The sequence below is a fragment of the Pelophylax lessonae genome (genome assembly GCF_965119305.1).
Source record: "Pelophylax lessonae genome assembly, chromosome: 10".
Taxonomy (NCBI): domain Eukaryota; kingdom Metazoa; phylum Chordata; class Amphibia; order Anura; family Ranidae; genus Pelophylax; species Pelophylax lessonae.
The window spans coordinates 170,476,631-170,493,862 of NC_138777.1; the positions used below are offsets into that span (position 1 = coordinate 170,476,631).

Consider the following 17,232-nt stretch of genomic DNA (forward strand, 5'->3'; position numbering starts at 1 on the left):
TGCTGACATTTTATTGAATCAATTTTTCCTTCTACTCGTGAGATGTTCCCTGTGCCACTGGCTGCAATACAACCCCAAAGCATGATTGAGCCACCCCCATGCTTAACAGTTGGACAGAAGTTCTTTTCATTAAATTCCGTGCCCCTTCTTCTCCAAACGTACCTTTGCTCATTCTGGCCAAAAAGTTCAATTTTAACCTCATCAGTCCACAGAACTTGTTTCCAAAATGCATCAGGCTTGTCTATATGTTCATTTGCAAAGTTCAAACGCTGATTTTTGTGGTGAGGACATAGAAGAGGTTTTCTTCTGATGACTCTTCCATGAAGACCATATTTGTACAAGTATCTCTTTATAGTGGAATAGTGTACCACAACTCCAGTGTCTGCCACATCTTTCTGGAGGGATCGTGCAGTCAAACGTGGGTTTTGAATTGTTTTTCTCACAATCCTGCGAGCTGTTCTGTCTGATATTTTTCTTGGTCTTCCAGATCTTGCTTTAACTTCCACTGTTACCGATGACTGCCATTTCTTCATTACATTCCGAACAGAGGATATTGACATCTGAAAACGCTTTGCTATCTTCTTATAGCCTTCTCCAGCTTTGTGAGCGTCAACTATTTTCAGTTTCAGTTTTCTAGACAACTGCTTAGAAGATCCCATGGTGCTGATTGTTGGGGCAAGGTCAGATGAGTCTGGGCATTTAAAACCTTTGAGATTGACATCACCTGGTCTTCCCAGACGATGATTGAGAACAATCCATGACACTGGCAGGTCTCAGCCTTGCAAAGGGGGCAGTGCATGCTATAAATTCTGCAGGGTGCCCATACTTTTGCAGACGCCATTTTTTTGTTTTCTGTAATTTTGAAAGTGTCAATGATGGAAATAAAATCTAACTTTTGTTGACATATTATAAGAATGTCTAATCTGTAATTTGATGCCTTTTGGAGATTTTTCCATCTTTCCTTGGCTTCTTTATGCACATTAATACAAATTTTTACCTGGGGTGCCCAAACTTTTGATCCCCACTGTAAAGACAGAAGGTTTTTTATCTTAATGATTCTATGCATTAAGATAAAAAAAATTCTGTGTGCATTAGCCCCTTTCAGCCCCCCAAATACTTACCTGAGCCCGTCTTTATCCAGCGATGTTGCAGGAGTGTCTAAGCTGCCTGGGACTCCCCTCCTTATTTGCTGAGACAGCAGCACGGCACGATTGGCTCCCGCTGCTGTCAATCAAAATCATTCAGCCAATCAGGAGTGAGAGGGGGGCGAGGTCGGGTTGTGGCTCTGTGTCTGAATGGACACAGTATACTGTGACTCAGCCCAGGTGCCCCATAACAAGCAGCTTGCTGTGGGGGCAATCAACAGGAGGGAGGGGCCAGGAGAGGGACCCAAGAAGAGGAGGATCCAGGCCACTCTGTGCAAAACCAACTGCACAGAGGAGGTAAGTATTACACGTTTTTTTTATTTAAAAAAACGAGACTTTACGATCACTTTAAGTTACACTTACAGGCCCTGTCCCCCCCGGCCATGACTAAACAATGACAGGGGAAGCAGTATACTGATGAATTCATCTTTTTTTTTTCCCATAAAGAATTCATCTCTCTGTCACTCAGCCCTCTTCTCCAATCAGCATGTTCCTTGTTAACATGTGTACTACAGCAAAACGGATTGGTTCCTTGTGATGCCCCACCCTCTTTTCCTCTAGGCCTTGCTGAACAGGGGCTGCAAAAGGCTAGTACCAGATCAAATGTAGGTACTTGCATATCTTGCATTTAAAAAAAAATACATTTAAAGATATAAATACAGAGCTGCATTAATTTGTACCTTTACAGTGCCTTGCGAAAGTATTCGGCCCCCTTAAACTTTGCAACCTTTTGCCACATTTCAGGCTTCAAACATAAAGATATAAAACTGTAATTTTTTGTGAAGAATCAACAAGTGGGACACAATCATGAAGTGGAACTAAATTTATTGGATATTTCAAACTTTTTTAACAAATAAAAAAAAGAAAAATTGGGCGCGCAAAATTATTCAGCCCCCTTAAGTTAATACTTTGTAGCGCCACCTTTTGCTGCGATTACAGCTGTAAGTCGCTTGGGGTATGTCTCTATCAGTTTTGCACATCGAGAGACTGAAATTTTTGCCCATTCCTCCTTGCAAAACAGCTCGAGCTCAGTGAGGTTGGATGGAGAGCGTTTGTGAACAGCAGTTTTCAGTTATTTCCACAGATTCTCGATTGGATTCAGGTCTGGATTTTGACTTGGCCATTCTAACACCTGGATATGTTTATTTGTGAACCATTCCATTGTAGATTTTGCTTTTTTTGGATCATTGTCTTGTTGGAAGACAAATCTCCGTCCCAGTCTCAGGTCTTTTGCAGACTCCATCAGGTTTTCTTCCAGAATGGTCCTGTATTTGGATCCATCCATCTCCCCATCAATTTTAACCATCTTCCCTGTCCCTGCTGAAGAAAAGCAGGCCTAAACCATGATGCTGCCACCACCATGTTTGACAGTGGGGATGGTGTGTTCAGGGTGATGAGCTGTGTTGCTTTTACGCCAAACATAACGTTTTGCATTGTTGCCAAAAAGTTCGATTTTGGTTTCATCTGACCAGAGCACCTTCTTCAACATGTTTGGTGTGTCTCCTAAGTGGCTTGTGGCAAACTTTAAACAACACTTTTTATGGATATCTTTAAGAAATGGCTTTCTTCTTGCCACTCTTCCATAAAGGCCAGATTTGTGCAGTATACGACTAATTGTTTTCCTATGGACAGAGTCTCCCACCTCAGCTGTAGATCTCTGCAGTTTATCCAGAGTGATCATGGGCCTCTTGGCTGCATCTCTGATCAGTCTTCTCCTTGTATGAGCTGAAAGTTTAGAGGGACGGCCAGGTCTTCGTAGATTTGCAGTGGTCTGATACTCCTTCCATTTCAATATTATCGCTTGCACAGTGCTCCTTGGGATGTTTAAAGCTTGGGAAATCTTTTTGTATCCAAATCCGGCTTTAAACTTCTCCACAACAGTATCTTGGACCTGCCTGGTGTGTTCCTTGTTCTTCATGATGCTCTCTGCGCTTTAAACGGACCTCTGAGACTATCACAGTGCAGGTGCATTTATACGGAGACTTGATTACACACAGGTGGATTCTATTTATCATCATTAGTCATTTGGGTCAACATTGGATCATTCAGAGATCCTCACTGAACTTCTGGAGAGAGTTTGCTGCACTGAAAGTAAAGGGGCTGAATAATTTTGCATGCCCAATTTTTCAGTTTTTTATTTGTTAACAAAGTTTGAAATATCCAATAAATTTTGTTCCACTTCATGATTGTGTCCCACTTGTTGTTGATTCTTCACAAAAAATTACAGTTTTATAGCTTTATGTTTGAAGCCTGAAATGTGGCAAAAGGTCGCAAAGTTCAAGGGGCCGAATTACTTTCGCAAGGCACTGTATATCTCCCTGAAGATCAACTTTAATATAAAATGTATTTCATTTTTCCCTGGATGTTTTTTTTTTATTTGCCTATATTAGGAGGTTATTTTTTTATATACACAGCATATGTATTAGCAATGTACCCTTTTATCTGTTTACAATATTCACAATACTAATAACTTACAGCTAGTTCACACCTAGAATGGGCTACTTTTTAAAAATGCACCACCCAAAATCACATACTACTGCGGTACCATGTGATCTGTTGCAGGCAAACACACTGCATTTGCAATCTACATTTGGGGTGCCATTAACAATGCATTGGCACCCGCAGCAGATTGCAAACCATTGAGTTTTGAACGCAGTGCGGAAAATGCGCATGGAACGCTCCTTTCCCGCACCACTTTCTGGCATGAACTGGCCCATAATGGTTGCTGTAAATAGTATGTTTTTTTAACATACAATGAATACAATCATTTTAATTATTTATTTTTAGTTTTTGTGCACCTACCCTGAAGAATTGGCCATTCAGTGCCATGAAATGCGTTGATAGTGTTTTTATTGAAAAATGTGTAAGTTAAGGTAGAAGACCTCTCTTTAGAGCATTTGCCCACATGGGCGCCTCTGCATTTACCCCATTTTGGGGCTACATCTTACCTACTTTGGCTTAGAAATATTCTGCTAACTTCCTATTTTTGTGACCACGCAGGAAAGGAGGGTAAATCTTCTCAACAGGGACTCAGACAACAATTAAAAAAGGATAGGGGTTTTAAAATGTCTCCACTTGACACATCCCTCAACTCGGAATCTTTGATTTATGTATGGCATGTTTTGGGCAATAGCCATTACTGTTGACTTATGGATATTTTCCTATTGTGTTGTTTCCTTTGTTTGAATTATAAAAAAACAAAAACATTTTCACCTCTAAAATGTCTCCACTTTATTCAAAACTAAAAAAAAAATGTGGTTCTAGTTTAAATGTAAATGTAACAAGTCATATACCAGTGTCATATCATCGCCCTGTGCTCACCGCCCAATAAACGGAAGGCTCTGTTGTGATCATGGTGTTTGTTGGCACCAAAACAGTGATATTCAAATGAAAAGATTGTTTTGGAAACTCTACACATGTCGAATTGCATCCTGACAGGACTCCTAACATCTGCACGCACCTATTGTACAGTAACACCTGCTGCTTCTTCCTGAGTACATTGAAGCTACTCACACTTTGTCAAATATTAATCTCGAACCATTGTTGACATTTTTGTTTTGTCTACCCACCACTGCATTATGTCATTGTCAGTTTTGCCTCCAGCTCACTCCTATGGTCATTGAAAAAAAATTGAAGCTAGTGTGATGATTATGAAGTCATCGCACAACAACAGTTTGATTTTGTTGTTAGCCATATATACCATGATGTTAAAGCGGTAGTAAACCGCCATTTAGTTTTAAATTTTTTTTTAAAAACCTGCAAGGCAAAGTTATAATGTGCTAGTATGCATTGCATTGCATACTAGCACATAATAATAAACTTGCCTTAAAACGAAGTCCTCCAGCAGCGCACTGTCACCGCTGACAGGGTTTCCATCTTCCCCCAGTCTTCCTTCCGGGCTAACGGGCTCCGGTCCTTTGATTGGATGAGCCGCGATGACATCACTCCCGTGCATGTGTGCAGGAGCCACTATTCACAGCACAAGACTCTGAAGGAAGGGCACGGGTATGCCTTTCCTCCAGAGCGCATGCACCAGTGACGTCACCGGCGGCTTCGCAAATAAATATCTCCTAAACAGTGCACGCTTAGGAGATATTTACTGTACCTATAGGTAAACCTTACTATAGGCCTACCTATAGATAAAAATCAACCAAGGGAGTTTGTTCCCACTTTCACTAGTTAGTTTCATATTGCCATCAAGTCAGTTTAAAAAAAACAAAAATCCATATAAGCAACTTTGCAACTTCTGATGGTGGCAGTGGTGTACAAAAAGGAGTTACAGAAGTTACAGTTTAATTTCGGGACCTTTAGAATCTCCCTTGCCACATTATTTAGCCACTTCATTGGTAGCGCATTTTTGGTCACTGCTAAATCACTGTTCTCACTGCTCACGGGTCTGCAGTGATCCCACTATAACTTTAATGTTTTAACTGTAATGTCACCTCTAGAAAACATACAGGGTCTGTTATCAGATGGGGCACCCACTGCAGGGTGCAAAGAGACTTTCCTTCTTCCTTTGTGACTCTGTATCATGTCATATATCACAGGATCATGTGATGCAGATACAGGGGACAGGGGAGAGAGACAGGTTTCCCTGCTCTCTGGGGTATGATGTATAATTTAAAGCTGCATTTTAGCTGAAAAAAATAATATTCGCTATAGCTTTAGTGACCTAACTGAAGTATGTCCCCCTTTGTGCAGGCAGCTGGATACTGTAGAAATCCTCTTTGCAGGGTGCTTGGTCTTCTTCCTGATCCTGTGGGAGTTAGAAGCTTTTAGTCTTGTGCAGCCAAAAAACTCCCAGTGGGGACAGGCCCCTGCCTCCCTTCTCCATTGGGAAAAGTTGTTTGATAGTGTACTGCACATAACATGATCTCTGAATAGTTTTGTGACAGGTGTCAGCTAAAGAATATCTAAACTCAAAAACAAAAAAGTAATTTATTGCAACTCATCAATTCTTATATATGGTGGCCGCATTCGTTTTCCTTTTTCAGGCTAAGTATATTTTGTGGAAGTAACAAAAAATAACTGTGATGTTGCCAAAATTCATCTGTCTTTGTAACTTCCTGTGCACTAAACTGATATATCAGTTTTCCCAGCTACCTGGTGATAAAGAGTGGATTATGGGTTTTAGTCCAATTTAGAAGAGGAGCATAGTTAAAACCATGGCATCCTCCATAGATGCAGTAAAGAGAGTGAGTAACAGCCACGCTAGGACAGGGAGTGTGTTATGCACATGGTTACCAGGTTTCCCCGCACCAAATTCCCAAGACAGGAGAGTGTGACCGGCTCTCAATGGAGCCGGTTCACACAGCTCCTGGCCACGGTCCCTATTTAACCACTTAAAGCGGAGTTCCGGCCTCAAATACATTTTTTAACTAAAAATACCCCTATAATTCTGTCGAAGGTCCTGGCGGCCCGGCTGAACAAAGCTATAGTGGGGCTTATCCACCCTGATCAATCGGGGTTTATACCTGGAAGAACCACAAGTACAAATATTAGATGAGTATTTTTGAATCTCCAGATACCAACAGATGGTAGGGATGAGAAGGCGATTCTGTCATTGGACGCCGCCAAGGCCTTCGACAGTGTAGAATGGCAATACCTTTGGAAAATAATGGAAAGGCTACAGTTTGGGCCAGTTTTTATCAAATGGGTTAAAATGCTATATAAGACACCTGAAGCCAGAACTAGGGTAAACAATGAAACTTCTGAAAAATTTGGCTTAGGGAGGGGAATGAGACAGGGGTGTCCCTTGTCACCCCTCCTTTTTTCCATTGCAATAGAGCCACTGGCAATAGCTCTGAGAGCCTCAGATAAGGTGAAGGGGTTTAAAAGAGGGGCCTTAGAGGATAAGGTAGCATTATATGCAGACGACCTTCTCCTATTCTTAAGTGATACATAGGACTCTCTACAGAATGCTGTGGAAACACCTGCCATTATCAGCGGCAGGATGTTGTAATTTAATAAAAATGATTTGGATGCTGCAATTACTCTATGTCTTGCAAAATTCCCCAATTTGGATATATAAAAAATGGTTTCAAAAGATTGACAGTGTTTTTAGAGAATTAATTTGGAAGGGCGGCAATGCCAGAATCCAGCTAAGTATTCTTCAGCTACAAAAACAAGAAGGAGGACTGGCGCTTCCGCACCCCTTTAATTACTTCCTAGCATCACAGTTGCAATAACTAGGGGCTTGTGACTTGACGGAACGAGAGGGGGAGAGAGCGATTTTGATGCAGACTACACCACACGGCTCGATAGTTGAGGTCCTAGAGGCAGGATCCTTCTTAAAACTCCCAACTCTGGACCTGATGACGAAAGTGTGGGACAGTATAAAGACAAAACTGAACTATAGAGGTTTTATCATGTTCTCCCCCTTATGGAAAAATAACAAATTGGTTGAATTGCAGAAGATTGGGGAAATAAGAGAATGGAAACGCCGAGTAAATAGATACCCAACATGTCATGCTTCAAAATTGCGCACGCTAGGTGGAATGGGGACAAACATTAGTACTTACAGTGGGTACGGAAAGTATTCAGACCCCCTTAAATTTTTCACTCTTTGTTATATTGCAGCCATTTGCTAAAATCATTTAAGTTCATTCTTCTTCCTCATGAATGTACACATAGCACCCCATACTGACAGAAAAACACAGAATTGTTGACATTGTTGCAGATTTATTAAAAAAGAAAAACTGAAATATCACATGGTCCTAAGTATTCAGACCCTTTGCTCAGTATTTAGTAGAAGCCCCCTTTTGATCTAATACAGCCAGGAGTCTTTTTGGGAAAGATGCAACAAGTCTTTCACACCTGGATTTGGGGATCCTCTGCCTTCCTCCTTGCAGATCCTCTCCAGTTATGTCAGGTTGGATGGTAAACGTTGGTGGACAGCCATTTTTAGGTCTCTCCAGAGATGCTCAATTGGGTTTAAGTCAGGGCTCTGGCTGGGCCATTCAAGAACAGTCACGGAGTTGTTGTGAAGCCACTCCTTCGTTATTTTAGCTGTGTGCTTAGGGTCATTGTCTTGTTGGAAGGTAAACCTTCGGCCCAGTCTGAGGTCCAGAGCACTCTGGAGAAGGTTTTTGTCCAGGATATCCCTGTACTTGGCCGCATTCATCTTTCCCTCGATTGCAACCAGTCGTCCTGTCCCTGCAGCTGAAAAATACCCCCACAGCATGATGCTGCCACCACCATGCTTCACTGTTGGGACTGTATTGGACAGGTGATGAGCAGTGCCTGGTTTTCTCCACACATACCGCTTAGAATTAAGGCCAACAAGTTCTATTTTGGTCTCATCAGACCAGAGAATCTTATTTCTCACCATCTTGGAGTCCTTCAGGTGTTTTTTAGCAAACTCCATGCGGGCTTTCATGTGTCTGAGGAGAGGCTTCCGTCGGGCCACTCTGCCATAAAGCCCCGACTGGTGGAGGGCTGCAGTGATGGTTGACTTTCTACAACTTTCTCCCATCTCCTGACTGCATCTCTGGAGCTCAGCCACAGTGATCTTGGGTTCTTCTTTACCTCTCTCACCAAGGCTCTTCTCCCCCGATAGCTCAGTTTGGCCGGACGGCCAGCTCTAGGAAGGGTTCTGGTCGTCCCAAACATCTTCCATTTGAGGATTATGGAGGCCACTGTGCTATTAGGAACCTTAAGTGCAGCAGAAATCTTTTTGTAACCTTGGCCAGATCTGTGCCTTGCCACAATTCTGTCTCTGAGCTCTTCAGGCAGTTCCTTTGACCTCATGATTCTCATTTGCTCTGACATGCATTGTGATCTGGAAGGTCTTATATAGACAGGTGTGTGGCTTTCCTAATCAAGTCCAATCAGTATAATCAAACACAGCTGGACTCAAATGAAGGTGTAGAACCATCTCAAGGATGATCAGAAGAAATGGAAAGCACCTGAGTTAAATATATGAGTGTCACAGCAAAGGGTCTGAATACTTAGGACTATGTGATATTTCAGTTTTTCTTTTTTAATAAATCTGCAACAATGTCAACAATTCTGTGTTTTTCTGTCAGTATGGGGTGCTATGTGTACATTCATGAGGAAGAAGAATGAACTTAAATGATTTTAGCAAATGGCTGCAATATTACAAAGAGTGAAACATTTAAGGGGGTCTGAATACTTTCCGTACCCACTGTAAGTGTATGTTCAATTTGCAAAGTAAAAAAATTAATTCATGAAAAAAAATTACCATCATGAAAAAAAATGTCTTCCAACACATACAAATATACAAATATAGAGCAGTGGTACTAACACCCAATCCCACAGATGCCTCAGTGACCCAGACAGATGAGGTAATATGAATAAAAGTATTGTGGGCGCTGGTAGGACTTTCATAACTTCTCAGCAAAGTACGGTAGAACAATGAAAATAGTACCACATAGAAGTGTATAAATTTATCTTCAATTTAAGACTAAAGATTATTACCTAACTGTAATTTATTGTTCTTTTATTACAAGGTACAGTTGTCTTGGTCAGATCTACGCATCATACAGTTACAGCTTTCTGGTGGCTTGTGAAAGTGTCATTGCCTAACATTTCCAAGGGACAGTTGCGTGACATTTTTCCTCAGAAACCAAGATGCCTCGAAACTGTGTAAACAACACAGATAACTGCTGCTACATTTTGACAAGGTTACATTTGCATCTCAAAAGTGCAGTATGATATGGCAGTGGCAAAAAAGGCATACCATCTATATTTTATGTGCAAAATCGGGGATCAGGACAAGAGTTGGGCACTTTATTAGTGTTGCATTACATGTGCAACTTATCTACGTCATTGGCTAAACAAAAAGAAAACGTCCATGCCTTTCGCAGTCCCAAAGGTGTGGAGGGAACCCACCAATCATAGTAGGGACTGCTATTTTTTTCATGGTTCCCCCTATTGCAAAAGGGATCTTAAGAAAGATGAAGTGGAGCATGGAATATCCAAACATTCCATCTGCACTGCGTCCTTTACCCCATAGGTAGGACTTGCCAATTCCAGATCCACCACAATCCTACTCTCTAGACTCAGATGATGATAAAGATGATGAGCAGGATGCAGCTGACCTGGGGCTGTCAATATCAGTGGATCCAAAATGTAACTTTTGGTATCAATAAAAAGATAAATTTATGATTGGTGTGGCACCAATCTCATTGCTATATCACATTTTGCAGAAAAGTTAGAGAGCATAATTCCTCACATTTCCCCCTTAATTTTGAATTATTTTGATGCTATTTTGACCTGAAGCTGTATCTTGGAAGCTGGAGCCAATTAATACTCAGGACCTAATTTTTCTTATTAGTGACCCAAGTCTGGTAAAATTGAGCTATTTACATTTGCGAGGCTTTCTCCTTGTGGAGCAGTGATATTTACTTATGTTTTTACACCATTACTATAGACACTTTTGAAGACATTGATTACCTGCTACGTAGTCTCCAAATCCAATAGTAGTAAGTGTGATGACTACAAAATATATTGCCTCCAGCAGGGACCAATGCTCAATTTCCTGGAAGATTAACGTTGGTATAAGAACGAAGAGGACACAACCAATGAGGAGGAAGAGCACTGCTGAGATGACCCGCACAATGGTAGGAGAGACCCGCCATTTCTGTGAAAAGACAGAAAGATGGAAGCTATACACGTGTAAAAGTATCAGACAATGCTATTAGCTATAAGCATTATTTATTTGATAAATGAATAAGTACTCACTTAATTGTATTTATCATTAAAAATCAGTCATTGAACTCCAGTCAAGTAACTTTGTCTTAGGCAGAAATTATGCTTAATGTGAAAAAGAAGAAAGCACCACAAAGTTTCAAGGTGTAAAACTTAGTTACACTCTCTATTTTCTTACTTGAAGCTTTTGTTTCAAGGACCATTAACACAGATCACCAGATAGCTGCCTACACATTTAAAAGTATGGGCAAAGCTATTTTGGCCCTACTTCTTCTATGCACGTTGTTCTGCACTCCTGTGTCCCGTTTTCAGCTGGCAGTGGGCTAAGGCCTGCTGTTGGCTGAAATCACTTAGCTGGTTCAGGCTCTGGAAAGATCCTGAATTTACAGAGTCCCTGGGAGACTGAGCCAGCCGCTCTGGAGAGGCAGAGCAGAGACCCTATGACTGACAGTCACCAGCTTTCTGCTCACTGAAAAAATGAGAACTGAACAATCAGCAGTCTTTGATCAGTGTAGAGGTTGGGGGGGGGGGCAACTGCAGTTGGGAGTGGTGTTGCAGCCACCTAGGTGAGTATGATGGTTTATTTTTTTGTGTATTCCTGAATTTCTCTTTTAAGCACCTCTAGACCCACCAGACACATTACTGAAGTTGTAGTCCCATGAATTTATGACCTTGGGTGCCGTCCTAGAAAGGGCAGGAGGTTGGATTTGTCATTTTAGTTCATACCGGGGCATTATATAAACTAGTCTCCAGTCATACATTCTTTTGGCTCTGAAGAAGAGGGTTCATCCCTCAAAACACATAAACCACATTGTCTTCCCAAGCCATCAGTTGAGCGGTGTGGATCTAGAGGCAATCTCATCTGAATGTCACAATACGCTTGTTATTGTCATGAGTTTGTGAGTATATCACTTGTTTTATTTATCAATATAATTGGTTAATGGCAATGAGATAGGACAAAACCCTCTCTTTGTTCTTTTATTGTGTCCTAGAAAGTCCCTAGTTTTTTTTGTCTGGTGTAATTATTCCTTTTTTTAGGGTTACATGAAAAAATGTACAAAGTTGAAAAAAAAAATATCTTGAATTGTTTTTAATGCAGCTTTGCACAAGAAACGTCATTTTATGGGACAAATTATGAAATAAAATGTATACTTTTTTGCAGTAACACTAGTTCAATGGTGCACCAGTTTGTTGGAATCTGCTGTACAACCCCTCCACATTGAACACCATTTCTCCACCTGATTATGTCCTCTTCCTTGGAGTCACCTGTTGATCCAGTGAATCCCATGGTGCCTAAGGCTGACTTACTGGCATGATCATCGGATAAAAGCAGAAGAAAGTCCAAAAAAGAAAACTAATGCAGACATCACAACTAAGAACTTGAATCCTGGTTAGTATGCAAGAAAGTCTTTTCCAGGCTGAGACTGTCAAAGTGTCCAGCGCATGTAGTGACACATTGAAATGTGGATTGCTCTGCTGTAAAGAAAAAAACAAACCAGAGGTCCTGTCTAGCCATTATATATCCATAAATGCCTTTTCTGACTTCTATTCAATGAGGGTCAATATAATTTGGTAAGACTCCATCTTACCACCACTGTGGTGCCCCTTTGGGATCTGAAAATCTGTTCTAACTATCTATCTAACTATCTAACTATAGGTCATTGTGCTCTGTCTTTAGACTGAGTTATGTCTGCCCTGTTACGTATTGTTCTATACACAGCTCTGCCCTCCTACAAATTAATATACTAACAGACTGTCTCATGTGATTTTCTGTCTGCACATAGTCCCAAGCACAACTCAAAATCTAATTTTAAAAGCACAAAAAATTCAATTTCAGTGCGGCAAATCAATGATCAAGCTCTTTCTGAGACAAGGTTCAGTTAATGTATCTCTATGCAAATACCTCCAGGGACAGTGTAAGGAGAGAAAAGTTAACAAAACTAAACAACGGCACAAACCTATACTTTCAGATAGATGTAAATGCTTAAAAGAAAAAGTCAGTGGCACAAGTAAAATGCAGGTATATGTTGCGCATCTGAAAAAAGACAGGACTGTAATTTACACTGGACCCCCAAACTATTTCTAAAGTGTATCCTAATCCAAGAACAAAAATTAAATACACTATATTATCAAAAGTATTTTGATGCTTGCCTTTACATGTACATGAACTTTAATAGCATCCCAGTCTTAGTCCGTAGAGTTCAATATTAAATTGGCCCACCCTTTGCAGCTATAACAGCTTCAACTCTTCTTGGAAGGCTGTCCACAAGGTTTAGGAGTGTGTCTATGGGAATGTTTGACATTCCTCCAGAAGTGTATTTGTGAGGTCAGGCACTGATGTTGGCTGGCTTGCAGTCTCCACTCTAATTCATCCCAAAGGTGTTCTGTCGGGTTGAGGTCAGGAGTCTGTGCAGGCCAGTCAAGTTCATCCACCCCAAACTCACTCATCCATGTCTTTATAGACCTTGCTTTGTGCACTGGTCCAAATAATTTAGTGGAGGGGGGATTATGGTGTAGAGTTGTTTTTCAGGGGCTCGGATTGGCCCCTTAGTTCCAGTGAAGTGAACTCTTAGGGCATCAGCATACCAAGACTTTTTGGACAATTTCATGCTCCCAACTTTGGGTGTGGCCCCTTCCTTTTCCAACATGACTGAACACCAGTGCACAAACACGGTCTATTAAGAAACGGATGAGAGAGTTTGGGGTGGAGGAAATTGACTGACCTGCACAGAGTCCTGACCTCAACCCGATAGAACACTTTTGGGATGAATTAGAGAGGAGACTGCGAGCCAGGCCTTCTCACCCACATCAGTGCCTGACCTCACCAATATGCTTCTGGAAGAATGGTCAAACATTCCCATAGACACACTCCTAAACCTTGTGCACAGCCTTCCCTGAAGAGTTAAGCTCTTATAGCTGCAAAGGGTGCTATTAAAGTTCATGTGTGTGTAAAGGCAGGCACCCCAATACGTTTGGTAATATAGTGTATATTCAGCTTACCAATCCTTAGATGTGGTGGCTGCCTTAGTTTACATTTTTTGGCGTTTTCTCTTTTCTTATCACCTGGTGATCCTACCAGTAACATACTATCTGTCCTAGAGTAACAATGCTCAGTCAACTTACTGTATCTATAATAGAACATAATTGTCACTCTAGAACAGGACTACACAACACCCCCACCCTCCTTTTCTCTGTAACATAGAAGGGAAGTGTTTTTCAATCCACAGAGATAGTTGGAAATAATGCTAACTAGTAAAAGTCAACAGAAAGAGAACAAAAAGTTATCAGCTTACAATATTTCTGACAGGATAAACAGGTATTTTTTTTATCAAACAGATATAACACATGCTTTTAATGGTATATTTAAAAGATCAAGAGTGAGCAAAAAGAAATGGTCATTGATAGGATTTACATACCTTTTAAAGGCAAAGTATACTGTATTTTCAGTGGGTACATTTTTGTATTACCTCTATTATTTAGTCGTTGCTGGTATCACTCTTTGAGGTTGATTTACTAAAACTGGAGAGTGCAAAATCTGGAGCAGCTCTGCATAGGAACCCATTAGCTTCAGGGAATTATTGTCAGGGTTTAACTGAACAAGCTGACGTTCGAAACTGATCGGCTACAATGCAAAGCCGCACCAGGTTCTGAGTGCTGGAGTTTTAATAAATCTCCTCCTTTGCTGGAATTGCTGAATATTGATGTACATGCTGTACTAAAAAATATACATCTCCTTACCAAGAATATCATCTCCACTTTTCCAATTCCTTTCCGGAGAGCAGATCCTAAATGGTCACCAACACCTGCCAGCAGGATGCCAAACAATGGAATGCCAAACAGCGCATAAAAAATGCAAAAAATCCGTCCACCTTCTGTCTTTGGGGCATTGTTACCAAAACCTGTAATATACCATGAAAAAAAATATTGACTTGGTTAAAAAAGGATTGTTATAGTATTATTATACTATTTATTTCTTATCCTATATCTCACTGATTCCAACACATTCCTAAAAAAAAAAAAAAAAAAAGAAGTAATCTGCTGTTTAGTCAAGATTTCATTACAGTAAAATATTTAAGCATTATTAAAAAGAAAAAAAAGAAAAAGTTTTTTTATCACAAAGGCTTTAAAGTGATTGTAAAGGCTTCTAATTTTTTTAAAATAAAACCATGTTATGTTTACCTGTTCTGTGCAATGGTATTACACAGAGTGGTCACAATGTTCCTTTTCTGGGGTCCCCCGCCGGTGCTCTAGGGCCTAGGCTACTCCTCTTCTTGGTGTGCCACCATAGGAAGATGCTTACTATGGGGGTACACCTGCATGTACGCTCATGAGCCAGGCTGTGTGTGCCTATTGACACACAGTGCGGTGTGGCTCCGCCCCCTCCTGACAGCATTTGATTGACAGGAGTATGAGCCAATGGCTACTGTTGCTGCCTCTATGCCTATGAGATGAGGGGGGAGAGTAGCCCTGGTGGCAGACAGCACAGAGCTGGATTGATGTAGAACTCAGGGAATGGGTTCAGGTAAAAAAAAGTCTTGCCTTTAGAACCACTTTAAGGAAAATGTTCTGAGCTAAAGATGTGTTTTTTAATATGAAGTTGTATAGTTACTCTAATGGTTAACAACATTTTTTGTGGTTATTGTAGCATGAGATTGTTTAAAACTGACCCAATTTCATCTCACTGAAGTTTTGCAAATGAGATATTTTTCAGAAGTGATTAATTTTATTATGCTCAACGTTCAGAATCTTATATGCAGCGAAGCCTAAAGCTAACCGTAAGCAAAGGTAATTTGGAGTAGGATCCAAACATCAGTGTGAGCATGTACAGAGAGAAAGCCAATTTTATGTCTCTGATTATATAGTTGGAATATGTCATCTTTGCTGATTAAGCAGAGATGAGCTGTCAAAGCGTGCTAATAACTTACTGGCATGTCCAATGGATGTCCATGATAGGTGAAAAAGCAATCTTCTGTGAATCAGACTGTGTCTGATGGAACATTCAGAAGCCCTAGTGCATGGGTGCCCATACTGTGCTATTGTCATGAGTTCTAAATCATAAAACTCTGCTCTGTATTGACCAATTCTTAAAGATACATGCAAGAAACCCATTTCTTTATGATCTGCCTGCTAATGTCCAACATCGAATTATCAGGCAGTTTTTTACATGAGGCTAATAGAGTAAAAAATAGCTGTATGCAAATTAACTGTGTATCTTCTAAAATAATTGTTAAATGTATACCAAATATCTTGTAGTTATTGGGATTAATTTATAAATAAAGGAAAAAAGGGTGCGCTTACCATTAACAAAGGTAGAGGCAGCACTAGAAATGATGAATTGGATATATGAATGAAAAAAATAGTGCGCTTCTAAAAATTACATTAATAAACATGATGTGAACAAAATACAAGTGAAATAAATATTCAAATGGAAATCACCAAATAAAATCAGTGACAAAATAAAGTCTCTCAAATGAATGAAAACAGTGACTCCTTCAACTTCAGAGATAAGGTGATGAAAAAAACCCAGTAATGAAGCGATGAAGTGATGTGGTCAAAAGTTTAAATAGGATGTACACCAGGTGATAATCCTGTGCATATAGGTGGCCCCTTACCGCAGTAAAATCAAGTGACAACTTTATCTCTCACGGTGGCAGTGAATTAAGCCAGTGACACCCAATGGTAGCAATAACTTCTTACCAGATGGTAGGGAGGTTGGAGCTTTAAACTGGTGGACAGATAACCTTTGGCCGAAGATGCATAAACTGGACTCCCAATATATGGCTCTCCAAAACCTATCCGCTCCTTGTGCATGTGGATCTCATTTGAATCAGTGGCAGGTAAACCAACAGAAGGATTCCAAATGAAAAAATAAAGTGTATTATCCTTAAAATATGCGTTTAATGAATAGACAAACACTTACCTCAACTTGGAATCGCAAACGCAGGACAGTAACTCTTTAAGAAAAGTCGCGGCCGCATGCAGAACGGCCCGCGATGTATAACAGCATGGCTTGCTCCCCCCGACACGTTGGGATTAATTTACAAAAGGGGTGAATTTTTTGAAATTGGCAGAGTGAATGTTCATTTAGCTTAGTAAGTAAGGTGTAGCTGTTAGGGATGGGCCGAACACCCCCCCTGTTTGGTTCGCAGCAGAACTCTCGAACAGGGAAAATGTTCTAACCTGTATGGTGAACCCTGTTACATAGTAAGTCAGGTTGAAAAAAGACACAAGTCCATCTGGTTCAACCAACGAAAAAAAAAAAAGACTGTTGAAGTCTATGGGAGCCGAACAGAAAAAATCAAAAGTGCCCATTTTGAAGGCTTATATGCAGGTATATGGCCATAAAAGGAGTATGGGGGTATGGGTACTGCCCTGGGGGACATATATCAGTAAAAAAAAAAAAAAAAACAAACAT

The 17,232-nt window shown here is 40.5% G+C and overlaps 1 protein-coding gene across 3 annotated transcripts in view; it reads right to left on the reverse strand.

Annotated features, from left to right (window-relative positions):
• The window catches only part of KCNK4 (potassium two pore domain channel subfamily K member 4), a 72,038-nt gene that overhangs the window by 13,702 nt on the left and 41,104 nt on the right, over nt 1-17,232 (reverse strand). For all 3 annotated transcript variants that reach the window (XM_082269585.1, XM_082269586.1, XM_082269584.1), the window contains exons 4-5: nt 14,556-14,716; nt 10,563-10,749 (exon numbers count right to left, since the gene is read on the reverse strand). In XM_082269585.1, the coding sequence (XP_082125711.1) occupies nt 10,563-10,749; nt 14,556-14,716 (348 nt within the window). The remainder of the gene's footprint in view (nt 1-10,562; nt 10,750-14,555; nt 14,717-17,232) is intronic.